At 39.8% G+C, this 27,743-nt stretch overlaps 1 protein-coding gene across 2 annotated transcripts; it reads left to right on the forward strand.

Moving 5' to 3' along the window:
- Nucleotides 1-1,100: 1,100 nt before the first annotated feature.
- On the forward strand, nt 1,101-26,039 carry ZNF614 (zinc finger protein 614). Of its 2 annotated transcripts, XM_081031797.1 has the most exons (5): nt 1,101-1,279; nt 12,848-13,052; nt 21,948-22,074; nt 22,353-22,448; nt 22,761-26,039. In XM_081031797.1, the coding sequence occupies exons 2-5, from the start codon at nt 13,038-13,040 to the stop codon at nt 24,215-24,217; spliced, it is 1,695 nt and encodes a 564-aa protein (XP_080887923.1). In that variant the 5' UTR covers nt 1,101-1,279; nt 12,848-13,037; the 3' UTR covers nt 24,218-26,039. The 2 variants fall into 2 exon arrangements, with proteins under 2 accessions (XP_080887923.1, XP_080887924.1); XM_081031798.1 differs by lacking the exon at nt 12,848-13,052 and having other exon boundaries at nt 1,151-1,279; nt 22,761-26,033.
- Nucleotides 26,040-27,743: the final 1,704 nt, after the last annotated feature.

Below are 27,743 nucleotides of genomic sequence, written 5' to 3' on the forward strand. Positions count from 1 at the left end.
GTTTTATTTAACCAATCACAATTTACTATATTATGTGTAATATATAATATATATAATTCTACAGATGTTTCTTGTCCTCTGAAGAGGTTATCTTTCCTTATTTATACTGACGGTTGTAGTATATTCCTTTCAATTGCTATATACTGCTATGCTGAGTGGATGTTCCATAATTTACCAAAGTATACATCTATCATTATACATTTAGGTTTTCCCTCTTTTTAAAATTACGAAAGCTGCCGTGGTTAATATTAAGAAAACTTTTTACCAAATAAAGTGTTGTAATTAGAATTGCGGAATCAAAGAGAATGAAAATTTTAAATTGGATTAGGTTGCCTTCTATAAATTGTAAATCCTCTACAGTTAAACCTCTCGCGCCTGCATAAAAATAACTAACATTTTTAAGTGTGCCATATTTTTAGTTGGGAACTATGCAAAGTAAAATTGCATTATCTCATAATTTCATATTCTCAAGTGCCCCCACTGTAATTTATTTTTATAAGAAAACACGAAACTTACATTTACACCTTTACTTCACTGCCTTCGCCACTAGATGGAGCTATGTATAAACTCCGACGTGGGTAATGGCAGTTTAATAGACCTCCGCCTTATTTCTCCCTTTCAACGGTAGTTTTCCTTCTAAACTAGAAAGGCCTTACCCACCCCCTACACAATCGGCCTTGCCCCAGACTTACGACTTTAAATGATCACTGGTTTGGTCAACTCTGTGACCAACGCCTCTTCAGTGACATTTTGGCTTAGACAAGTCTTCCGTGGTCGAGTCCATTTCTGCCGTACGGACATCTACCTTCGTCTAAGATGGCCGCGTCCATGGTGCCCCAGAAGAACGTCTCAGCGCCACTGTGAACAAAGGGCGCCGCCATCTTCCTTTGTTCCTCAGCTGGCTGAGTGCGCAATGTTGGCCTTGAATAGTCACGGGCCTCCGAAATCTTACCTAGTTAGTGCAGCATTGTTGACCGTCCTTCGCGACGAGGAGGTAAAAGCATCGACGTGATCACGCATGATGGTGATTTCTTCCCACAGCCGTATGGCCCCTCCCGTCACAAACGCCGGGGTGGGCGTGGCCAAGTACGTCATAGAGCGGGGCCCTCAGTCGGAACTCGGAAATCCCGCTGTGCTCCAAGGTACTCGCGGGACTCCCGAGTACCAGCCGGTGAGCGTCCCTAGGGACCGCGAAAAAGTGTGACCCAATAGGAAGTGGTTTCGGACGTGGACTAAGCCTCTGTGGCCGTCAGTGCTGTCCCGAGAGGCTCGGGATCTGGTGAGTCGGGATCTGGGTTCTTATTCACTGCCTGCGGGGTCAGTGAAATGTGAGCGTGTGTGGAGGACCGCGGTTGGGATTTTATTCGGATTCTGTCACAGGAATCTGGGGGTTAGTGACGGGCCCCCTGACAGGCAATGAGTAACAGTCTGAAGAAATCATCCACTGAGAGACCGACTCTGTCAGAGTGTGAGGTCCAAGGCGATCGCTCGTCTTGTCGGACTGTGGTTGAGAGCTGGGGCGGAAATTTTGTGCCAGTGAACTCAGTGCTCCGTGTTAGTGAAGCCTGGGTTAGGGGAGTCCCTGTTGGTGTCTGGGGCAGTTTGGGGTTTAATGTGGCAAAAAGTATAGGACTGCCAGAGACTCCTGGTGGGGACCGTCACTGTTGAGGAGGTCAGGGCCCCTGGACGGGTACTAGGTTCGGCCCCGAATCTTGAATGCCGAAACAGACATGAAGGCACCATTTCCCCAGTTAATCCAAATCCAGTTCACTCCTTCAAAGTCAAGTCCGTCCTCACTGTCTTTACTAAAAACTTTTTTGTCTGCCCCACATCACCACTTTTCTCTGTCCCCACAAAATCCTATGTGGTTCGGAGTAATCTAGTGATAGGTTTACTGTTAAAGATAACAGTTTTTGTTCTCTTTCCTGCAAGATTACTGTATTTCTTTTGGATGTTTCCTCTTGGGGTTACGCTGACTCAAGTGAAAGCATTTCCTTTACCTTATATTCTGTTCCGCAGTGAGAAACTTTTTAAATTGTGCTTTTTTTTTTTACATCTGGGAATAATCTGTATAAACATAAGTACAATTGGTTATATCACTTAATTTCTCATCCTCAACATATTTGCATATGAGATGATATTTATACATCTTTAAATTGTTGTAATAATTGGTGAACCAGTGGCATGGTGTCTGGAATCGACTGTATTCATTCATTAAGTAGTTGTGACATAAAATACTTAAAAGTGTTTAATTATAATTTCAGTAACTCATATTGACTTTCTTATTAATCACATTTTCCCACTCCACTTAAATTTTGTTTGTAACACCTAATGTTTAATTTCATTTGATCCTCTAGATACAGGATACCAGATATTACCAATGTCTTGGTAATATTGTGAATTTGGTTCAGACCACCACAGTAATGCGTCAATAATATAAATAAATAAATAAATAAATAAATAAATAAATAAATGTACTCCACTTAAAAATGTATTGTGCCTTTTAAAAAAATTTTTTTGTCTCAGAGGTTTCTGGCTACATTTATTCCTTAGCAAATTTTTTCCTTGACACTTTTTTGCAATTGCAATTGGTTTTTCATTTTCTTTTTTTTTTTAACTATAGAAAAGGAAGTCTTTTTTTGTTCTTAGTTTTGAGGTTTAATTTACATACCATAAAATTCACCACAGGTAAGTACACAAGTCAGTGACGTTAACTGAATTTCTAGAGTTGTGCAACCATCAGTACAATCCAGTTTTAAAATATTTTCATCACCTCCAAATAGTTTTCTTTGTCCTCTATGCACTCAGTCTCCACTTTTACCCCAGCCGCGCTCAACCACTGATCATCTTTCTGCCTCTATTAATTTGAAATTTCTGGACATTTCATGTAAACAATCACAAAATATGTAGTCTTTCTTGGTTGCTTTTTTCATTTAGCGTATTTTTGAGGCCTATATTATGATTATCACTAAGCTTCCTTTTTTAAAAATGATTTATTGAGGCAAAATTGCCTTAGAGTAAGCTGTACATACTTAAATCGTATAGATTGGTAAATTTGACATATATACATATGAAACTCTCACCACAATGAAGATAGTGAGTGTACTCTTAACCTCCAGAAGGTTCTTTGTGCCCTTTTTAAATCCATCCCTCTCATATTTCCCCACCCCTCCCCAAGCAACCAGAGATCTATTTTTTTATTACTATTGTTTATATTTTTGAAGTTTTATTTAAATGGAATCATACAGTATGTGCCCACTTTTACTCTGATTTGTTTCACTCAGGATTAATATTTTGAGATTCATCGCTGTGTGTTATCAATAGTTCCTTTTTTGTTGCTTTATACTCCATTGTAGGGATATCGGTTCATCCTGATGAGTTCATTAATTCACCTGTTGTGGGCAATTGTATTGTTTCCAATTTTCAGCCATTACAAACAAAGCTCTGAGCACTTATATTCGAGCCTATATTTACATAATTTTCTTTCTCTTGGGTAAATCTCTACAAATGAATGGCTAAATCATGTGTTCTATGTCTTCACAGTCTTTCCAACACTTCGTATTGTCAGTCTTTTTTATTTGGGGCATTGTGATAGGTGTGGAGCTGTATCTTGTGCTTTTTTTTCTTTCTTTTTTTACCCCCTTGTACCTTTAATTTGTATTTACCTAATGATGGCTAATTATGTTGAGCATCTTTTCATGTGCTTATTTGTCATCCATATAGTCCATGGTGAAGTATCTGTTTAAGTTTTTTGCAGTTTTCTGTCACGTTCAGCACAACATGGGCAGTAAGGGTGTGAGAAGGGGCGGCTTGGGTTAAGTTTTTAAGAAAGAAACAGAGACTTAATGTAGTTAAATCTCTCAGAAGGCCAGGGGTCTCTCAGTCTCAGGACTGGAGCCCAGAATAAGGCCGACTGAAGGTTTTTTTGATAGGTATACAAATACAAGAAAGCAACATTGTTTCTTACACGGTCTGTGAGACTCGTACATCATAGCAGGAAAATGTTTATTCCAGTCACCCTTTGTCTGTCAACAGCAGAAGCACAAGGTCCCATGATGTCTTATCTAAGGTATGTACCCTCTCAGGGTCAAGTCTCTCATATTGTAACAGCTCCTTGAGATAAGTGGAGAGGACTGATCTTTATTGTCCTCATGACTCTCACAAACAGGTGACAGGGAAAAGCCAGAGTCGGCAACAGACTTTCCCAGGCAGGGGAAAGGGGAGGCAAGGCCCTTTCCCATATTTTTCTAAGGCAGCTCATTGGGGGTCCCCACTCGGTTCTGCCTGGCTTAGGTTGTATCTCCCGTGAGATATCTTACCCGTCTTTGGCTGCAAACCATCTTTTGGGGACCAGTCAGAGAGACATAAGGTGTAAACACAAGGATGGAACAGAGTCCCAGAAAGGCACAGTCTCACAGACTCTTCTTTTCTTAAGGAAAGACACGGGGGGACAGTTGGCTACGCTGTTGTGTGACTACATCTCCCCCTTTTTTGTTTTTGAAGTATGAGAGACACAGACCGTGCAGTTTCTTCATTTATAGCTCGTCAGAGGGCTATTTATCCACATCTGAGGACTAAACAAAATGAACAAAGAATAATAAGCAGAATAGCAATAACCCCAGCAAACCCTCTACCCAGTTTTTATCCATTTAACAGGGTTTAAATTGGAAAGTCCTGCAGCCGAAGAAAGTGTCTCTTCTCCAGGGAGGATCCGAACCTTGGCGCTGGACATCTGATCAACTTCTTGTTGTAATTGTATAATGTCCACAGTGAGATTAGGCATATGTCCCAGGAGATGGGCTCGCACCTTAGACCAAGGGGTACGAGTTTGATTATAAGAAAATGGGGTTACATAGTAAGTGGATACATTCCAATCATATTTTAAGGTAATCATAGCGCGAAGATTTTTCACTTGATCACCAAGAAATACAACAGTGGTTTCTAAACGTTAATTTCTTGATCATCTTAATTTGTTGATTCCAAGATTTACTAGCATTTTCATGCCATTTTTGTACAAATTCTGTAGTTTGAACAGTTTGATGTAGAGCAACACCAGAAACAGCAGCGACAGTGGTTATAGCAATTATACCCATAATAGCAGTAAGCAGCAATCCTACAAATCTTTTAGTCCTATGTAAAATCTTACGAAGCAATTGAAGAACAATATGAACAGTGGGAGAGTCCTCCCACACTCGAGGGGCTTGGACAGGAATCCATAGACCCCGTCTCCTCCTCAAGATCATTATCCGATCTTGGGAGGAATTATAAATGGAAGAATCCATGCAAATGAACAAATGCCACTGATGGCACTCAGCTATTTTTAAGGTTGAATCAATTGTGAACCTTCCCATCAGAAAAACAGAAGGAGTTTTAAGACATACTTGTAAATTAAACACCTGTGTGTTTTCAAGCTTAAAGGTATATTGATTACCAATATCTTTAGTATAATTTCCATTCCAAATCTGATTTTGACCTAAACCTAAAGCTACTTTCCATAGGGTCTTTTGTACAGGACTCCGAATAGCAGTAATCATTTTTAACTGAGGTGGTGCTAAAACCTTATCTTTATAAAAAATAGAAATATTATACGGTGATTTAATTATCTTTGGGAAATTGAGCTCTGACATTTGATCTCTTTAGAGATTTAGGTTCAAAGCATTTTATTTTGGAACATACATGAATAGCAATCCCATAAGGTCCCCAATCAACTACAGTATCAAGGGAATTGCTAAATAACACTCAATCTAAGCTTCCTCTACATTCTTCCCAATGAATGCGGGAGTGTGTGTCAACCCATTTATCTTGAGGACACGGATGAAGAGAAGGAGGAAAAAGATGAGTGCTAACTCTTGAGTCTGAAATCCTCGATCTGAAAGCATAAACAATTATAAGTGTCATTTCCTTCTCCCTTGGGAATTACCCAAGCTTGATCAGAGAGAGGAAGACATAGAGAAATAGGGCCAATGCAGATAGGTATATGTTCAAAACCTAAAGCAGTGTGACCGGAGAGTATAAACTCTTGGCCTTCTTCATCCGGGAACTCTGGGCCTCTTTGATCCTCAGGTCCTGGAAACCAGGAGCTATCATTAATGTAAATTAAAGGAGGATCATCGTTCCAAGTCACAGGTGTTAACAATGGAGGATTAGGAACATCAGCCCAATAGGTAAAATTAATCAGCATAAACACTCATTGGAAGGCAACTCACAATGAAAAGAATAGCCATCCTGGAAACCAATATGTTGGTATCTGTTTGGGGGAATGTTTCTTTTTTTTTTTTCTTTCTTTTTTTTTTTATTAGTTTCAGTTGCACAAGACAAGGTAATACTTAGACATTCATCATTTATATCCCTCACACTGTGAACCCCCCTCTCCCATCCATTATCCCTCCGACCTCACACCGAGCCATCACATTATATATATAAAATTATAGTTGGCATTCATTAATGTTTAGCTTCTGGTGTACAATGCCATGATCAGGCATCCACATTATCTCTGAGGTGGTCTCCCAAATAGGACGCATGTCCATCGGATACCCTGGGGAATATTTCTTTAATTAAATTTTTATTAGTCTCTCTGGACAACTTTTCATGTTGTCTCCAAGTAAGGAGTGTGGTAGCACTCATGTCAGGAGCCTTAGTTGAGGCTGAAGCAGCAGGCACCGGAGCAGGACAGCTACAGCCGTCGCACTGTTTCATATCAGGTGATGGAAGTGGAATCACCACAGACGGCTGCCAACGGGGTTGGCGCGGCATCTCAGGAGCTGGTGGATGGGGTCCCATGAAGCGATGAAGCCAGCGGTACCGGTCCTTCTGTGGATTCACTGGTGATCGGTGGTGATTTTGTCCAGCGAGTGATTATCACTCTGGACTGGGGTGCGAGGTCCACAGTATGGCTTGATGCACCGACTAGGCACCCATAAAGGACGTTCTTTTGGTCCTGGAGAGACACAAGCAAAACCTCGTCCCCTGTTAACAAAGTCCCTAACTGCCATTGATTAGTTTGAATATCCTTCCACCAAATGGGCACATCCTCCAAAGCCTTAGGACTATGGAGATTGTTAAAATGTCTTTCTGCAGCTGTGTGCCCAAGGTGTGGCTCTGTATTATTGCTAGAGCCAGAAGAATTCAAAAAATTTAAAGTAAACATGGCTTTGGCCAGTTGTACTTGTGGAGGATTGTCTCCCCCCTTTTGTTTTTGACGTTGTTTTTTGAGAGTACAGTTAGCACGTTCTACAATAGCTTGTCCTTGGGGATTATAAGGAATCCCTGTGGTATGATTAATTTTCCACTGTTCACAAAATTTTGTGAACTTGTTACTAGTGTAAGCTGGGCCATTGTCTGTTTTAATGGCTTGAGGGAGGCCCATAATGGAGAAGCAGATAAGTAAATGTTTGCAAGAATGGCTAGCATTTTCTCCGCTTTGAGCAGGTGGCTGAGATGAAACCAGAGGAGGTATCGACAGTGACATGAACAAAACATAAACGTCCAAACAAAAGGACATGAGGTACATCCATTTGCCAGATAGCATTAGGAACTAGTCCTCGGGGATTAACTCCTTCAAGGCACTCTTGAGAAGCATTAAGAATTTGGCAGGTTGGGCAGGTTTGAACTATATGTCTGGCCTGTTTGTAAGTAATAGGAAAACGAGCCCGAAGGCCAGCAGCATTTGTATGGGTTAAAGAATGAAATTGGGTTGCCTCAGTAATTAGAACATTAGCAATCAATGAATCAGCAACAGAATTGCCACGCGTCAGTGGTCCCGGTAGGGAGGTGTGGGCGCATATATGAGTAATGAAAAATGGATGTTGTTGGTTTCTAACAACCTATTGGAGTTGATTAAAAAGAAACTGGAGAGATGGGTTTGAGTTATTAGACAGTAACGCCGTCTCAATATTTTTTACTGTGTGAACTACATAAGCCAAATCAGAGACAGTATTTAAAGGTTCAGTATAATCTTGTAAGGCAGTCAGCACAGCAAGTAACTCTGCTCTCTGTGCAGAGGTGCAATTAGTTTGAATGACTTGTTGATTTATTTCACTTACATTGCTGTTCTGTCATTAAGACCGGTTAGTAAAAACTGTTATAGCTTTTGAAATTGGAGCTGCACTTAACCTCTTAGGGAGAATCCAACTGGTCTTTAGAAGGAATTGAAACAATTTATTTTTTGGATAGTGATTGTCAATAATTCCAAAATATCCTCAAATAGCAACTTGTCAGATTTCACAATGGGTATTTAAGTGTGTAATTTGTTGCTTTTTAAACGGAACTACTATCTTATTAGCTTTGATTCCGTTTAAATGAAGAACTCTAGTGCGAACTCGTAAAACAAGCTCTGAAATTAATTCTAAATAAGTTGGGATAGATTTGACAAAATTATTAGGTAGAAACAGCCACTCTACCAAGTCATTTTGTTGAATTATCACCATTGTAGGTGAATGGGGAGTGGGGAAAATTAAAGTTTGTAAAGGTTGAGATGGATCTATGCACTGAATCTGAGCTTCTTGAATTTTCTGTTCAACTAATTCTAGCTCTTTGTTGGCCTGAGGAGTCAGGGTACGGGGACTATCTAATTGAGAAGGACCCTGCAAGAGGCCAAATAAATTACTGAGCGCATAGGTGGGGATTCCCAGAGTGGGACGAAGCCAATCAATATCTCCTAACAATTTTTGTAAATCATTTAATGTAGAGATTTGGTCTCTCCTAATCTTTTTGTTTTTGTCTAAATCTTTTTTTGTTGGACTCAGAGTCTCTAGCTTAAGTCTCTATCTCATTTTTTTTGGTTTTATCCCTTTTATTAACATACTGAAATCTCTCACAACTATGAAAAGTTGCTGGGCCTTATTTTTAAACAATCTACTGTTTCTCTGAGTCTGTTTCGAGCGGTTCTAAAACTGAGCAGATTAGTTGGAACGTTTCCCAGATTGAACCGGGGAAAGACACTCCATTGAAATGTAATTCATAGAAATCTTGTTTCACTTTTTCCTATTTATCTATCTCAAGTGTCCCAAGGTTTGGAAACCAGGAACAATGAGTCTCAATTACTTTAAGGAGTTCCTCTTATCTTTTTTTCTGAGGTTTTGTGCTTTTCCTTCTTAAGAAGCTGCTGAAGCAGGCAGATATAAGGTCTGCACTTGTTTTTTGCATTACCCTTATTAGTAATTAAACAGGAAGGGAAAGAGAAGGACTTTCATTCCAATTCCACTCTGATGCTCGGCCAGCCATGTGTCTCTCGAGACCTTAGAACACATGTTGGCTAAGGCGTAGTCGTATAACCCCCGACCCTGGCTGGGGAGACCCCAGATCGCTGTTATGCCGTATAACACGTTACAGAACCGCGGTTATGAGCCCAAGCAAACTCCATAGTCTTAAAAGATGGTGGAGCTATAAGCATTCACTCACACACTCACAGTCTTTCACATGAAAGTGTTAGTTGTTTCTTTTGAATTCCTTCGTTACCCTGGTTAAATTCTCCAAGTCCGTAGACTACCTCCTTGCCCCAGGTAGCTGCCGGGGTGGATTCTTGGAGTCCCTTCACCGTGTCTGTAGATCCTTACAACTCTTAGTTGTCCTTCCCTTCTCGTGCCCCACGTTGGGCGCCAGATGTCGCATCCAGCACAACACTGGCAGTGAGGGTGCGAGAAGGGGTGGCTTGGGTTAAGTTTTTCAGAAAGAAACAGAGACTTAATGCAGTTAAATCTCTCCAAAAGCCAGGGGTCTCTCAGTCTCAGAGGACTGGAGCCCAGAATAAGGCCGACTGGAGGTTTTTATTGATAGGTATACAAATACAAGAAAGTAACATTGTTTCTTACAAGGTCTGTGAGACCCATACATCATAGCAGAAAAATGTTTATTCCAATCACCCTTTGTCTGTAAACAGCAGAAGCACAAGGTCCCATGATGTGCTAATTAAGGTCTGTACCTTCTCAGGGTCAAGTCTCTCATATTGTAACAGCTCCGTTGAGATAAGTGGAGAGAACTGATCTTTGTTGTCCTCATGACTTCTCTCACAAACAGGTGCAAGGCTAAAGCCAGAGCCGGCAACAAACTTTCCCAGGCAGGGGGAAGGGGAGACAAGGCCCCTTCCCATATTTTTCTAAGGCAGCTCATTTGGGGTCCCCACTCGGTTCCGCCTGGCTTAGGTTGTATCTCCTGTGAGATATCTTACCCGTCTTTGGCTGCAAACCATCTTTTGGGGACCAGAGAGAGAGAAATAAGGTGTAAACACATGGATGGAACAGAGTCCCAGAAAGGCACACTCTCACAGACTCTTCTTCTTTAAGGAAAGACACAGGGGAACAGTTGGCTAGGCTGTTGTGTGACTACAGTTTTCTGTTGTGTTTTCTTGTTGATTTTTGAGAATTCTTTGTATGTTCTGGATACAACTCCTTCCTTTACCAGTTACATGCTTTGCAAAGATTTTCTCCTAGTCTTTGACTTGCCATTCAAGTTCTCTTAACCATGTGTTTTGAAGAGCTGGGGGGATTTAGTTTTGATGAAGTCCAATGTATGAACTTTTTAATGAATTATTCTTTTAGTGTTGTACCTAAGAAATGTTTGCCTAACTACAAGATCAGAGAATTTTCTCCTGTTTTTTTCTTCTAGAAGTTTTAAGAGGTTTTGTTTTGGTTTGGTTTGGGTTGGTTTGGTTTTTCATTTAGGCTTATTATCTATTTTGAGTTATGTATGAGATGCAGTGTTTGGATCCAAGTTTTTTTTCTGTTTTTGCGTGTAGACTTGTTCCAGCAACATTTGTTGAAAAGGCTTTCTTCTTGCCTGTATTACCTTTCACTTTTGTAAAATGTCTGTTGACTATATATGAATGGGCTTTATTCTGGACTCTAATCTGTTCCATTCATTTATCGATTTTGATATGAATACCATCCTGCCCTGATAACTAGATTTATAACAATTCTTGAAATAAGGTAGTGTCAACTCACCAACCTCGTTCTTTTTCACAGTTGTTTTAGCTATCCTAGACTCTTGGTATTTCTGAATTTAAGAATGATGTTTTCAAATTCTACAGAAAAGCCTGCTGGGATTACGGTTGGAATTTTATAATTGTAGACTAATTCAGGAGAATGGTCTGTTTGGCTCATTTGGGGAAATGATTCACTTTCTGACCTGAGCAAGATGTATCTCTCCATTTATTAAAATTTTTAAAATTTCTCAGTGATACAGTTTTCAAAAGGTCTTTTGCCTTTTTTTGGTAATATTTTTCCAAAAGTATTTCACATTTTTTGATGGCATTGTAAATGGTATTATATTTTTTAAAACTGAGTGGTCTCATAAAATGAGTTGGAAATAACCTTTCCTCTTCAATTTTGTTACTGAATGATTCATTGTCTGTATGTGATGTATTTTGCTCATCAACTCTCAGTTACTGGAATTGTTTTCAGTTTGAGACTATTATGAATAATGTTGCTACATACATTCCAGTACAAATTGGATATATTTTCCCTTTTTTGCTAAATTCCTCTGAGTGGCATGGCTGGTTCATACGATAAGTGTATGTGTAACATTTCCATTTCCATTGTCGTTGTATGAGAGTTCCAGTTTCTCCACATTCTTATCAACATTTGCAATTGTTAGTCTTTTTGATTATAGTCATTTTAGTTGGTGTGTAGCAGAATTCCATCATCATCTTAATTGTACTAATGACAAAGAATGCTGATCTTTTCATGTATTTATAAACATTCATATGTCTATTCAAGTCTTTTCATTTTCTTAATGGATTGTTTGTTTTCTGAACAAATTATTTTTAGTACTTACGTATTCTGTATAGAAGTTCTTTATCAGATATATGATTTGCAAATATTTTCTCCCCATGTATAACTCACTTTTTCTTTTTTCTTATTATATAATGTCTTTGATGTACAAAATTTAATATAATACAAGTCCAGTTGATAAATTTTCTTCTTTTATGGTTTGCTGATTTAATGACATGTTTAAGAATTCTCTGCCTAACCCAAGGTCATGAGAATTGTCTGCTATGTTTTCTGCAAGATAGTGTATATGTATGTGTGTATATAGATATGGATGTTTTCATTTTTTAGAGCAATTTTAGATTCACAGCAACATTCACTGGGAAGTTCGTAGAGATCCCACCTACCCTCTTTTCCCCCCCGACACAAACTTCCCCACTGTCTACATCCTGCACCAGAGTAGTGCGTTTGTTACAATCAATTCACATATTCACATTATTACCCAAAGTGCATAGTTCACAGTAGGGTTTGCTCTTGTTGTACATTCTGTGTGTTCTGACAAATGCATAATGATAGGTATCCACCATTTAGTATCACACAGAATAGTTTCACTGCTCTAAAAATCCTGTGGGTTCTGCCATTTATCCTTCCCCTTCCCGCAACTCCTGACAAACACTGAATTTTTCACCGTCTCCTTAGTTTTACCTTTTCTAGAATGTCATATAGTTGGAATGATACAGCTTTATGTACTTAATAATATGCATTTAAGGTTTCTCCTTGTCTTTTTATGGCTTGATAGCTCATTTATTTTTAGTGCTGAATAATATTCTGTTGTCTGGATGGATAACACTGCTATAAACATCTATGAACAGGTTTTTGTGTGAACATGAGCTTTCAGCTCATTTTGGCAAATACCAGGGAATGTGGTTGTTGGATCACATGGTAAGAGTATGTTTACTTTTGTAAGAAACTGCCAAACTGGCATACGTCCAACTATGGATATTGCCCTAGAGTGTAAAAGCCTCTGGGGCACCAAGTAAAGGAACAGTTGAAAATATTTGGGTTCTTTATTTAAGGTAAATGCATAGCAGCAGTGACATCTAGGCCCAGAAGGAATGTCCACTCAAAGTCAATTTGCTCTTTAGCCCACAGGTCCTGGCTCCTCACATTAAGTGAAGGAATGAGGGAAAAAGAGGAGGTTCATGGACTTAGGTATCATTTCTGGGGATAACTTTAATTGGACACCAAGATTTCTGACTCTAAGAACTTCACGGCAGATGCAGAAGAGACAAAAGGCATAGAATCCATGTTACTATTTACTGAGCACAGAGGAAAATGATGGCGGCCCAGGTAAGTTTTGATTTGTTATTCCTTTCCTTTGTTCTCTGATGGATTCATGGTTACCTGAAAAAAAATCAATTGAATTAAAAGAAGTATAAATTGGGATAATTGGGTTCTGAGGAGAAATTAAGTTAGACTCTAAATTCAAAATCAGGGCAAAGTGGAATCAGAAATATGTTGTTCCTAGGGGTCATATCAAATGACTAATATTGGAACATAATGTGTGAGTGCGGTGGATGCTATGGTTACATTAGCTGTCAGTTTACATCTAATATCTCTAAGTTCTGTGAGCTGTTCTAGCAAATGATCAAACCCTATGTTGTTCACCACATCCCATGACAATATATACCTATATTTTAGGTATAGTTGACATTCAATATCATTCTACTTCAGCTCTTCAGGTGTATAGCGCATTGGTCAGGCATCTACACAGTCTATGATGTGTTCTCCCTGATAAGTGCAGTGCCCATCTGGCACCTTACATGATTTTTACAACATTGTTGATTATATTCCCCATGTTGTATTAACTATCAATTTATATTTCTTAATGCCTTCCCCTTTTTCAACCCAACCCAAACCCCATTCCCAACTATCACCCTGATAGATCTAGTACTTATCTGGCACCATACCTAGTTATTACAATATTGTTGACTATATTCCTTATGCTCTAACCTACATCCCCATGACTACTGTATGTTCTTAATCCCTTCCCTTTTTACCCGTCCCTAACCCCCCTTCCATCTTAAAGAAGTCCTTCTAAGAGTCCTTGTAATACTACTTTGGTGGTGATGAACTCCTTCAGCTTTTTCTTGTCTGGGATGCTCCTTATCTGTCCTTCATTTCTGAATGACAGCCTTGCTGGGTAGAGCAATCTTGGTTGTATGTCATTGCTTTTCATTACTTGGAATATTGCCTGCCACTCCCTTCTTGCCTGAAAAGTTTCTGTTGAGAAATCAGCTGACTGTCTTATGGGGGCTCCCTTGTAGGTAACTGACTTCTTTTCTCTTGCTGCTTTTAAGATTCTCTCTTTGTCTTTAACCTTTGGCATTTTAATTATGATGTGCCTTGGTGTTGGCCTCTTTGGGTTTATCTTGTTTGGGACTCTCTGTGCTTCCTGGGCTTGTATGTCCATTTCTTTCACCAGGTTAGGGAAGTTTTCTGTCATTATTTCTTCAAATAGTTTTTCAATTCCTTGCTCTCTCTCTTCTCCTTCTGGTACCCCTATAATGTGAATGTTGGTACGCTTGATGTTGGCCCGGAGGCACACTAAATTTGCCTCAATTTGGGGGATTTTTTTTTTTCTTTTTGCTATGCTGGTTGGGTGTTTTCTGCTACCTTATCTTCTACATTGCTGGTTGGATCCTCTGCTTCATCTAATCTACTGTTAATTCCCTGTAATATATCCTTCGTTTCCATTATTGTATCCTTTATTTCTGACTGGTTTTTTTTTTTATGGTTTTCATCTCCATGTTTATGAGATCATTGAGCATTCTTATAACCAGTGTTTGGAACTCTGCATCTGATAGATTGCTTATGTCTGTTTAGCTTAGTTCTTTTTCTGGAGCTTTGTTCTGTTCTGTCATTTGGGACGTGTCTTGTTATCTCCCTGTTTTGGCTGCCTCCATGTGTTGGTTTCTATGTATTAGGTAGGGTTGCTATGTCTTCTGGTCTTAGTAGAGTGGCCTTATGTAGTAGGTGTGCTACAGTCTTTCTGTAGCACAGTCTTTTGGTCACCTGAGCCACATGCTCCAGGTGTGTCCCTTGTGTAGGTTGTGTGTGCCCTCCTCTTGTAGTTGAGTCCTGGTTGATAACTGCACATCAGTGTGAGGGACTGACCCTTGGGCTCACTGGTTGTGAGGACTGGCCTTGACTACATTGGACTCTGGTGCCTGCCCAGTCTGCTCGTTGGTGTGTTGTACTTGACGGCTAGGTGATGTTCCAGCTTGTTTTGAAGCTGGTGACTGGGGGCGCCAGCTCCAGGACCACCTTGGAGGGGATCCACTGTAGGTCTACTTCAGCCACAGCCTGTTACTCACCCGGGGCCACCTGGCAGGAGCCAGAAAGAAATCCACAGATGTCTGCCACCTGTGCTGTGCCTGGAAATGCCTTGAGAGGCAAAGCTGCAAACCAAGGTCAGGTGCCACTAGTGCCAGCTTAGGACTGCTCAGCCAGAGGTACAGGACACGCTCAAGCCAGATGCTGCTTGTCTGAGTTCTCTGAACTTTTTTTTGGGGGGGGAAGGGGAACAGGACTTTATTGGGGACTTTATTGGGGAACAGTGTGTAATTCCAGGACTTTTTTCCAAGTCAAGTTGTTGTCCTTTCAATCTTAGTTGTGGAGGGTGCCGTTCAGCTTCAAGTTGTTGTCATTTCAGTCTTAGTTCTGGAGGGCGCAGCTCAGCTTCAGGTCCAGTTGCCGTTGCTAGTTGCAGGGGGCTCAGCCCCCTTTGACTCCTTGCGGGAGTCAAACCGGCAACTTTATGGTTGAGAGGATGCACTCCAACCAACTGAGCCATCCAGGAGCTCAGCGGCAGCTCAGCTCAAGGTGCCATGTTCAATCTTAGTTGCAGGGGGCGGAGCCCACCATCCCTTGCAGGACTCGAGGAATTGAACTGGCAACCTTGTGGTTGAGAGCCCACTGGCCCATGTGGGAATCGAACCGGCAGCCTTCAGAGTTAGGAGCGTGGAGCTCTAACCGCCTGAGCCACCGTGCCAGCCCCGAGTTCTGTGAACTTTTGAGAGATTCTAGGAAAGTGCAGCTTGCCCCACCACTTGTCCCTGCCGCCTTTCCAGCTGTTGATTCCGGTGCTGGAGCTCAAAGCAAGTGATTCCACTGGTGGGTTAGGCCGTGCACAGTCCCTTTAAGAGGAGCACCTGTGAGTGCAGCTGCACTGTGTCACTCAGTCACAATCTGCTGTTTTTCACAACCAAAAATTATGGGGACTTCTTTCCTTGGCACTCGAACCCTGGGCTGGGGTGCGGCTGGTATCTCTCCTTTAGGGGATGGGGGTACCCCCACAGCCAAAATATCCCTCCCGAACTTTAATGGTCACACATGTGTGTAGGACCAGCCTGTTCCGTGTCTCTGGCCTTCCTACCAGTCTGGAGATGACTTCTTCTGCACGTCCTTAGTTGATAGGCTTCCGTTCAGCTTGATTTTAGGCGATTCTCAATAATGGTTGTTTTGTAGATTAGTTGTAATTTTGATGTGATTGTGAGAGAAGGTAAACACAGCGTTTACCTACTGCGACATCTTGATTGCCTCTACAACCACATGGTTTTTTTTCTCTCACTTTCAGTGGGTCAGTAATACTGGCATAGCTTAGCTGGTCTGTGTTGTTTTTACCCACAACACCTCTGACACCAAATGAGACAGTTTTTTTCCTCCTGACTCCAAATATGTGGTCTCTTTTCCAATACCACTTCAGCTCTCTGTCACTAAGGAATTAGTGTCAGATGTCACAGATCTAAGGGTTCAGACGTGCAAGAATGCCCCCCACGTGAGATGCCTGTCATAAGTCCTGGACCTTCTGTACTTCTGACTGACCAGCTGTAAACCTGGGATTTCTTCAATCCCTGCTTCCAAGTTCAGTAATTTGCTAGAACCACTCACAGAACTCAGGAAAACACTTTACTTACATTTATTATAAAGGATACATCTCAGGAACAGTCAAATGGAAGGGATGCATAGGGCAAGGTATGGGGGCGTGCCACTCTGTCAGCACCTCAATGTGTTCAGCAACTTGGAAGCTTGTCAAACCTGTAGTTCTTCAGGTTTTTTTATGGAGATCTCCTTACTTAGGTGAGTTTGATTAAATCACTGGCCATTGGGATTGAACTCAATCTCCAGCCACTCTCCCCTCTCTGGAAATTGCTGGGGTGGGGCCGAAAGTTCCAAACCTTTAATCAACGGTTTGTTCCTCTGGCAACCAGCCCCCATCCAGAAGCTAACCAACCTCTCTACCCCCAACCATTCATCTCATTAGCATACAAAAGATACCACTCTAGAGATTCTAAGCATTTTAGGACCTACATCTACCAGGAATCAAGAACAAAGACCAACTACTTATTTTTTAAATTATTATTATATCTCTTCTGAGTACTTTGTTTCATAGTCTCTCATGAGGCTGTGATCAAGGTGTCAGACAAGGTGGAGTCTGATCTGAAGGTTCAAGTGAGGAAGGATGCATTTTCTATGTGGTTGTTGGCTGATTCATTTCCAGAACAGCTGACCATATGAGACTCTTAGTTTCTACCTGTCTGCTCATATAAGACCACTCTGTGGTGTGTGTTTTTTTAAGATTTTTTTATTGGGGAAGGGGAACAGGACTTTATTGGGGAACAGTGTGTACTTCCAGGACTTTTTTGTTTCCAAGTCAAGTTGTTGTCCTTTCAATCTTAGTTGTGGAGGGCACAGCTCAGCTCCAGATCCAGTTGCCGTTGTTAGTTGCAGGGGGCGCAGCCCACCATCCCTTGCGGGAGTTGAACCGGCAACCTTTTGGTTGAGAGGACACACTCCAACTGACTGAGCCATCTGGAAGCTCAGTGGCAGATCAGCTCAAGGTGCTGTGTTCAATCTTAGTTGCCAGGGGCACAGCCCACCATCCGTTGTGGGAGTCAAGGAATCAAACCGGCAACTTTGTGGTTGAGAGCCCACTGGCCCATGTGGGAATCGAACTAGCAACCTTCGCCCTTAGAAGCATGGAGCTTCAACCGCCTGAGCCATGGGGCCTGCCCAAGACCACTCTTTACTTCCTTGCCATGTGGGCCTCCCCAACATGCCAACTTGTTTTATCAAAGTTATCAAAGGACAATTCTCTTAGCAAGATGGATGCTGTATTAGGTATATAGCCTAATTGTAAAAGTGGTATCTTATAACTTTTGCTGTATTCTTTTCTTTGGAAACAATTTCCTAGGTCAGCCCAGGCTCAAGTGAAAGGTCCTGTACGGGGACATGAATACCTAGTGTGTAATAATAAGGAATTTGGTTAACCTGTGTTTCTGATGCCTGGCAAGTAACCTTTAAACTCTTGGAATTACCCATGTGACATGAGTGTCTTTGTTATTCGTTCTGGGCCACTGGAACACCACATTTCATAGTTTGTGCTAATGAGGTGACTCGAGGGGGGCTATCCATTCCAGAAAGACTGACCATATGATTAAGAAGGTTGTGGCTTTTGGGGGAAGGGGACTGTGAAAGGCTTTATGGAAGAGAGGCCATGCCAGTTGGGTTTTGACAGATGTATAATATAGAAACATATAGTATTATGGCCCTTCTAGGTTAAAGGAATAGCCAATAGTCAAGGATGCTGGAGTATAGCTTGTATGTATGTGGTAGGTAGAAAAAAGATATCTGAGACAAGCCTGGCTAGGGAGGTAGAGGGAACAGTGCTGAAAGTTTTGCATTTTGCTCTCCAGTCAAGGGGAGACTTTGATATGTTCTGAGCAATGGAATAATACCATAGAATCTCTAGTGAATGAAGACATCTCTGGTAGCAATATATCATGGATGGCTTTGAAAGCTGGCGACTCTAAGGTGGTGATCAAGTGGGATGCTCTTGTAATAATCTGTGTCAGTGGTGATGAAGTCCTGAAGTAGGAAATGCTGTGAAACTGAAAAGGTACGGTTAATAGGAAAGACATTTCTGCAGTAGATTCTATGAGCTTAGAAAGAGACAGAGGTAGGCATTGGGCATTTGGGAGTAACATTGATTTATTCAAAAAAATTAATAGAGCACTTAATATATTGTGTCAGGAACTCTGTTGTGGGCCAGAAATACAAAAATTGTATCATACTCCAAAACTGGAAAACTTCACAATCTAATCAAGTATAAGAATATAAACAAATATTACACAAAGTAATTAAGTTATCTACACTTACATCTGTCATCTCTCTACCTATTATCTACCTGTCATGCAGGGTCTCAGCTCCTGCTCCCCACACAAGAACATAGGATATGGTAAGGCCAAAAAGGAACACCAACAGAGCCATAGATAGGGGATTCATATCACTATATTCTCGATGGCGGCTGGTCGAGACACAAAAGCAAACATCTGCCAGTACCCCAACAAGGGGTCTTCCTGCACCCCAGTCTCGCTGGCCACCAGGCAAGACACAGGAAGTAGGATCCACACGATCCGCAATCCGCCATTCGCTTCTTTCCCTACCAACCAACAAAACCAACCACCTAGTGTAACCACAGCAGTTATATTAGTGGCTAATGGCTAACCGGTAACAGCTGATGGCCACCTAGCCACAGTGGATGGCCATTTGATTACAGCTGATGGCCATCTAATAACCAAGCCAGCACCTGTCCCTGTGAGGCTGAGAGCCTGAAAACTGCTCTCTGGGACTCTGTCCCCACACTATTTATCATCATCTATCTATCTGTCATCTGTCTCAGGGAATGGAGATATGAGATGACTTACTAACATGCCATTTTAACTGGTGCTTAAAAAAGATAAATAGAAATTTGATAAATAAATAAGTTAGATGAGATATTGAGGCACAGAGAGCTTTTGGAAGCACACTGTGAATTAAAGTATGTGGTATCTCGGTTTTCGAACATCTCCATTGACGAACATTTCAGTTTATGAATGCTGTAAATTTTGTGGATCTATGGTATCATGAGAGAGTAAAATTCATGCTAAATTTGCAGTTTTAGGGGTTGATTTTAAAGATTTGGAATGGATTAATCCCTTTTGCATTACTTTTATGGGGAAACCGTGCCTCGAACGGTTTTCGAACATTTCAGAACTCAAACGGTCTTCTGGAACAGACTGTGTTCGAAAACTGAGGTACCACTGTACATGGTGTGTTTGGAGAGTCCCTGAGCAGTTGGGGAATGCAAGAGGGGTACCTGATCAAAGGTAAGAAAGAAAATTAGCTACGTTGTGCTCAATGTTTCAATTTGATCCCAAGGTGATGATAAAACAGAAAAGAGTTTAAAACAATTGTCTGTGTTTAGAAAAGTAACATTGAGCAGAACTGGCTGGGGTGAGGGGGTGTAAAGATGGAAGGCAGGGAGTCTAATGGGGAAGAGTTGTTGGAATAATTCACATTAGAGATGATGAAGCTCTGGACTTGGGCAATAGCGAAAAGAAAGAAAATGGAAGATTAAATGTTTATGTAGCTGGTGGAAACTTGTTATAAAGCACAGCTGAGTGTAGAAAGAGGTTAGAAAGTCACTGAGGAGTTTAGTATGGATAATTGATCTGATGTTCCTGCTATAAATTGAGAAAGAAAATACAGCCTGAAGAACAGGATTTATGCAAGAAAGGGTAAGTGATAATAATAACAGCTAATATTTACCAAGTGTTTTTATACCAGACTTATTCTAGTACTTTGTGTGTATTGATTCTTTAACGTTCACAATAGAGTAATGAAATAGGTACTCTCATTATCTACATTTTACAGATGAAGAAATTAAGGCACAGAGAGCTTAAGTAACTTGTCCAAGTTTTCACAGCTATTAAGCACAGTCAGAATTTGAACCCAGAGAATATGATTCAAGACAATATATTTTTTAACTTATATTGCCTTCCCTTGTGTTTAACTTTGGACATATGGAGCTCTAGGTAGAGAGTTCAAACTGAAGGGAGGGAAGAGGTCAAAGGTAGAAATGTGGAAATGAGAGTCAGTAACATAGGTTGTTCACATAAGAAACATTCAAACCTGTAAAGAATTTTTATGAGTTTATTTGAGCCAAACTGATGACATATGCTGAGGAGCAAGATCTCAAATGCTCCCAAGAAGATTGCGGCTTTGAGCCATGTGATATCAGTCTGATCTCCAGGAAGGGGGAGGACCTGGAGATTGAGTCCAGCCATTTGGTCAATGATTCAGTAAATCCTGCATAAATAATGAAGCCTCAGTAAAAACTCTGGACACTGAAGTTTAGGTGAGCTTCCTTGGTTAGTAATACTCTTGGGTACTGTCACACACTGTGGCTGGGAGGAGATAATGCTATCCAGCACTCCATGAGGAGTCATGTGTTTCAATACCAAACGGCTTTCATGTCTGGCCATTTGGAACAAAAATCAGGACTTTGAAGATAATATTCCATTATTTTCTGAGTTCTATTGTTTCTGTTGTAGGTAATCTGTCTTTTGTCTCTGGAAGCTTTTTAGAGTTTCCCTTTGCATTTGGTGTAGTGTAGTTTCAGTCTGATGCATCTAGGTATAGACTTCCTGCTTGGAGTTTGTTGGGATTCCTGAATCTGAGGTGTGGAGTGCTTAATCAGTATTGAAATTTTTCAGCTTTTAGATCTTTAGATACTGCCTCTCCATTACTCCATTTTTTTCTTTCAGAAACTATAAGTTGGCATACATTAGACCTTTTGACACTATACTCACATTTATTAACCTCTTACATTTTCTTTCTCTCTCTCTGTACTGCACTTCCTGTAGTATCCTCAGTCACATATTCCAGTTCACTACAGAGTATCTAATATGCTGTTCATCTATCCATTAATATATGTATATGTATATAAGTTTGCCTATTGGAAGTTTTTTTTTGTTTCTCTGAATCTTCAAAATCAACTTTAATGGTCTTTTTTGCTTTAGACATATCTTGTATACTTCCTGTTATTTTACATTTATTAAAAACACTGTCTTGTAAATTCTAGATGTGGAGTCTGGTCATCGTTGATCCTCATAATGGCTGTGAAGTTACATGGGAATATAGGAATATTTTATTTGTCCTAATGTTATTTGTATATTTTTGTATTTGGATATAGGTGCTAAAATATGTAGATAGAAAGATAGAACTTTGCTTATACTAAATATATTTGATAAAAGTATATACAGGCAATCTATGTGATAAAAATTAAAACAACTTCTTTCACGTATCTTCTATAGTAATAAAAGGAGTTTACATCATATTGAAAGGACTATATTATTACAGAAATTGCTGACATTGGAGGATGTGACTGTGGAGTTCAGTTGGGAGGAGTGGCAGCTCCTGGCTCCTGCTCAGAAAGACCTGTATCGGGACGTGATGTTGGAGAACTATAACAGTCTGGTATCACTGGGTAAGGATTGCTCCCCATGTCACTTACAGGTGCCCAGTCACTGGCCTTACTTCTATCACTTGATGAAAGCTTTGCAGTCACTGTGGTCTTCTGAAAGTCAGATTTTCGATCCCCCCTCTGGCCCCAAACGGAGGGGTATAATCTACTATATCCTGAAAGAGAACTTTGACTTTGCATATGAGAAATTGTTTTTTTCTCTAAAATGTAACATTTTACCGTCTTCACGTACCATACTCCAAATCACTGTATCAAAATCTTTTACAATTTCTCACGAACAGGGTATCAAGCTACCAAACCAGAATTGTTCTCCAAGTTGGAACATGGAGAAGAACCACGAATAATAAAGAATGAAATCCAGAAGCGAACCTGTCCAGGTGAGTGAGAACGAGTGACCATGGAAGTCACATTCTAGTCGTTAAGAGAGGTGGTCACAGCTGTGAGAGTGTCTGAGGCTACCTCCACATCTTCCCAGATGAGAACTCTTTTCTTTGTGGGTGTTTCATGTTAATTATATTCCTTTCCTCTTCTTGGATCTGATACTTTTTCATCTTACATCTTTGTAATTTTCTTTTATACTGGAATCATATGGTTGACAATAAGGAGCCAGCCCCCACCATGTCATATTTTAAGCACTTTTATTCTAAGATGTACTCATGAAAGAATTTGTTATTGTTATTTTTTTCTAGGAATTGGGAAAGTTGACAGTCATCTGCAAGACTGTTGTCAAAACCAAAGATTTCTAAAGAGCATGCAACAATACAGTGACCAGAATGCATTTAGAAATACTGTTCATCTGAGCAAAACAAAATTTGCCCTAATGCAAAATCATGTGTTGGACTTATATAGGAAAGCTTTGAAATCAAATTTAAGTTTAGTTAACCAGAAGAGAAGATATGAAGTAAGAAACTCCACTGAGTTTAATGGAGATGAGAAATACTTTGTAGATGGTAATCATGAACAAATGTACACTGGACCCGAATTCCCTGAAAGTGCAAAACACATCAGCACTAAATTCCAAGCCTTGAAGCATCAGAGGACTCACAAAACAGAGAAACCACAAGCATGCATTGAAGATGAGAAAACCTGCATCAGGACATCTCAGTTCCTTTACCATGAGAGCATTCATACCGGAGAGAAACCACATGGGTGTGATCCGTGGGGGAAATCCTTCTCCAAAAATGGCATGCTCACTAAACATCAGAAAACTCAAACACGAGACAAACTCTGTATAACCGATGAATACAGAAAGCATTCTACTGTGAAGAGCTGTCTCACCATACATCAGCAAACCCATACAGGAGAGAAATCATATATATGCAGTGAATGTGGGAAAGGCTTCACCATGAAGCGCTATTTGATTGCACACCAGCGAACTCATAGTGGTGAGAAACCTTATGTATGCAGTGACTGTGGGAAAGGCTTCACTGTGAAGAGCAATCTCATTGTGCATCAGCGAACTCATACAGGAGAGAAACCATATATATGCAGTGAGTGTGGGAAAGGCTTCACTATGAAGCGCTATCTTGTTGTACATCAGCGAACTCACACTGGAGAGAAACCCTATATATGTGATAAGTGTGGAAAAGGCTTCACTGTGAAGAGTAATCTCATTGTTCATCAGCGATCTCATACAGGGGAAAAATCTTATATATGCACTGAGTGTGGAAAAGGCTTCACTGTGAAGCGCACACTCATTATACATCAGCGAACTCATACAGGAGAGAAATCATACATTTGTGATGAATGTGGAAAAGGCTTCACCACAAAGCGCACTCTCATTATACATCAGCGAACTCACACAGGAGAGAAACCATATGCATGCAATGACTGTGGTAAGGCCTTCAGTCAGAAGATATGTCTCATACAACATGAGAGATGTCATACAGGAAAAACACCCTTTGTATGTACTGAGTGTGGAAAACCCTATTCTCACAAATATGGTCTCATTACCCACCAGAGAATTCACACAGGAGAAAAACCCTATGAGTGCAAGGAATGTGGAAAAGCTTTTACCACAAAGTCAGTACTCAATGTCCACCAAAGAACTCATACAGGAGAGAGGCCCTATGGATGCAGTGAGTGTGAGAAAGCCTTCTCCCACTTGTCAAACCTTGTTAAACATAAGAAAATGCACACAAGATAAACGAGTAGGTTCAGTCAAGTTGGAAATTCCTTTAACGGAGAGTCACAGCTCATTACTTATGAGTGAACTCATGCAGAACAAAAACCCTAATAAGGCAGTAAGTGGAAATGCCTTCTGTGGCAACCTAGACTTCATTAAAGTCAGTGTTTGTAGCAGATTGGCATGCAGTCAGGGTATTGCCTATTATCAGTTCTGTGCCATGTGGAGATTAAGGAATTTGCCGAGGAGATAAAACTGGTGAATTCCAGTGACTGTGGTAGTGCCTTTAGTGATCCTTACCTCATATTTTCTTTCAATGAAAACATGTTGGAAAAACTGATACATTCAATGTGGAGATGCCTTTCTTGCTTCATTATATGTGTGAACAAAACTTTCAAGCTTCATCAAATGTCTGAAAGTGTATATGGAAACAAATTCTGTGCATGCAGAGAGTAAGAAACCCTTCAGTGGGAAGATAGACTTTATTAGGGATCATCTCAGATCAGTGAGGTCATTGTTCATAGAAAAGTGAAAAAGAAAAAGAAAAATTACTTGGGAAAGCCTTTACTCAGAAAGAAGACATCAGTGAGAGTCAGAGTTCACACTGGAGAAAAACTTTAAGAGGAAATATTGCAGAATTTCATGGATACATTCTGCCCCATTGTCAGGAAATCATATAGAAATTAAAACTTTGTGAACACGCTAAATTTAGAGCACCTTTGGTCAAATATCAGAGGACTCACGGGGAAATGAAGTCCTGTGAAAGTGATAAATGTGTGAGTACTTTTTGTTGTAAGTCTAACTTCATGATACATCAGATAATTCACCTAATGTGCATTTTCAGGTAATACTTGGAACATCCTTTCTAGGTACCTTGTCAGTAATACCCTACTTTAAAAGTAGTTTGCTTTTCTTATCCCTGATTAATTTTTGTTGTAACATACAATACAGGAGTGTTCTATGGCCACCCATATTCTATGATTAGCTCTTACCGTTCTTTGGCTGTAAACTGAATTGTAAGTTTATCATACTGAGGTAGTTTAAAAGGAAACTAAATATTTTAAATTTATAAATATAACACATATTTGTACTTAAGTTTACAAATATAACCAAATATTTTACAAAATCACCTTCAAAGTTATTTTATTTTTCTCAAAGTTATTTTTATAATGTTTAATTTGAATTTATTTTAACTTAAAAGAAATTGCAAAGTAGTTCTGAGACTTCCCTAGTATCTATACCTAACTTCCCCCAGTAAAAACATATAACCACATTATATTATTGAATCCAGAAAAATGACATTGCTGGTATGCTGTTAATGAAACTCCTAACCTTATTTGGATTTCATTAGACTTTACTTTTTTTGTTTGTTTTTTTGTTATTCTAAGAAGCTTTATTACCTATATACCCCTTGTGGTCATGTGACCACAACCATAACCGAAAATTGTTTAATCAACTCAGACTTCCTTATGATACTTTTTTAGGCTCATACCTTCTATCCAAATCTACCTCTGGCAACCACTTACTTGTTTTCCAACAGTATAATTTTTGTCATTTCATGAATGTTATAAAAGTCATTTTAATAACAAGATTTTATACATTTTATATAAGTAAGTTTTATTTATTTATACAAATTTATAATTTTATTAATATGGGCTATGTAAGGTCTTCATGTTTTTGTCACTCAGCAAATTGCTTTTAAGACTTGAGTTGAACAGTTGTTTTATTTTTATTAGTGAGTAGTGTACATGTTTGTACCAGTTCGTTTCACCATTCACTCTTGAAAGAGATTTGTATTGTTTCCTGGTTTCAACTTTTATTAAAAAAATGTTATGAAATCTGCATACAGGGTTTTGTGTGAACATAACTTTTCATTCCTCTACAATAAATATTCAGGTGATTGTTGGGACATATGGTAAGTTGTGTTCAGCTTTATAAGAAACTACCAAACTGTCTTGCAGAATGGCTGTACTATTTTACATTCTCACCAGCAGTGTGTGACATCTGGTTGTTCCATATCCTCTCAGCACTTGGTATTTTTAGTATATTTTACTTTAGCCATTCTACTAGCAACATATGAGAGATTCAATTGCTCTTCATCCTCACCAGCACTTGGTATTGTCATTATATTTTACATTAACCATTCTAGTAGGTATGTAGTAGTATCTGATCTTGAGTTTAACTTGTATTTCCCTAATAGCTAATGATGTTCCGCACTTTGTTGTTATTATTTTTGGATTTATTTATCTTATAAGTAGTTTGTACCTTTTGACCACCTTCACCCATTTGCATCCCTCCCCACCACCCCATCCCTCGGCTTCTGACAACCACTAATCTCTTCTCTGTATCTATGAGTTTGGGTTTTTGTGCGTTTTTTTTTAGCTTCTACATATAAGTAAGATCACACAGTATGTGTCTTTCTCTGACTTATCTCACTTAGCATAATGCCCTCAAGGTCTACTCATGAGTTGCAAATGGCAGGATTTCCTCTTTTGTCATGGCTGAATAATATTCCATTGTGTGTGTATATGTGTGTGTGTATACACTAAACACACACACATACACACAAAACACATCTTTATTCATTTATCTGTCAACGAACACTTGTTTCCATGTCATGATTATTGTAAATAATGTTGCTATGAATATGGGGGTGCAGATAATCTTTTCAAGATAGTGATTTTGTTTACTTTTGATAAATACCCACACTGGAGTTGCTGGATCATATGCTAGTTTTATTTTTAATTTTTTGAGGAACCTCCATAGGCTGCACCACTTCACTTCTCCTTCATTCTTTTTATGTATGCATACTGTTCCTCAAGAGACATCCATGATTCAGCAAGTCACCTACTGATGTACATTATATTAGTATTACCTATAGGTAATTACCAACAGGTAGGTGTTTCCTACACCTCCCTAAAACTTAATGTCTAAAGACAACATTTATTCTCTGTCGTGTGGGTTGAGGGTTGGGTTGTCTGGTGAAGGCTGTCTCAACTGGAGCTGCATGGGCTAGATGGGTTTTTTTCACATAGCTGAGCCTCCAGTGGAATGGGTGGCTCTCTTGTTTTGCTAGAGACTAGACTGGGCTCTATTAGAATGTGTTAGAAGCGCTCCAAGGGACAAATCGAACATGCCTCAATGAGCAAGTCTACTTCTATCTTCTGTCCCGTTTGCTATTGTCCCATTGGACACACTGGTCAGAGTCACTGTGAGAGATGCTATCCAAAGGCATGAAAACAGAGATGCAAGAATAAATTTACATAACAATCACAGATTATTATTTCTTACTGCCTTACAATGATCAGAATTGATGCCATAAATATACTCGGACATGTTTGTTCTCAAAAAGGTAATTTCCACTGACTCTATTCTTAAAATTGATTGTTGGCTCAAAGGGAATGAAAAGTTTAAATTAGGTAATTTCAGATTGTACTCCCCAATAATTTAATTTATATACTTGACTCAATCCTGCCCCCCTAAACACACCAAATGTAATGCTATTTAATATTTATGAAATATAGTGTGCATTTTTTAAACGTTAAAC

Source organism: Rhinolophus hipposideros (genome assembly GCF_964194185.1).
Source record: "Rhinolophus hipposideros genome assembly, chromosome: 21".
NCBI lineage: Eukaryota > Metazoa > Chordata > Mammalia > Chiroptera > Rhinolophidae > Rhinolophus > Rhinolophus hipposideros.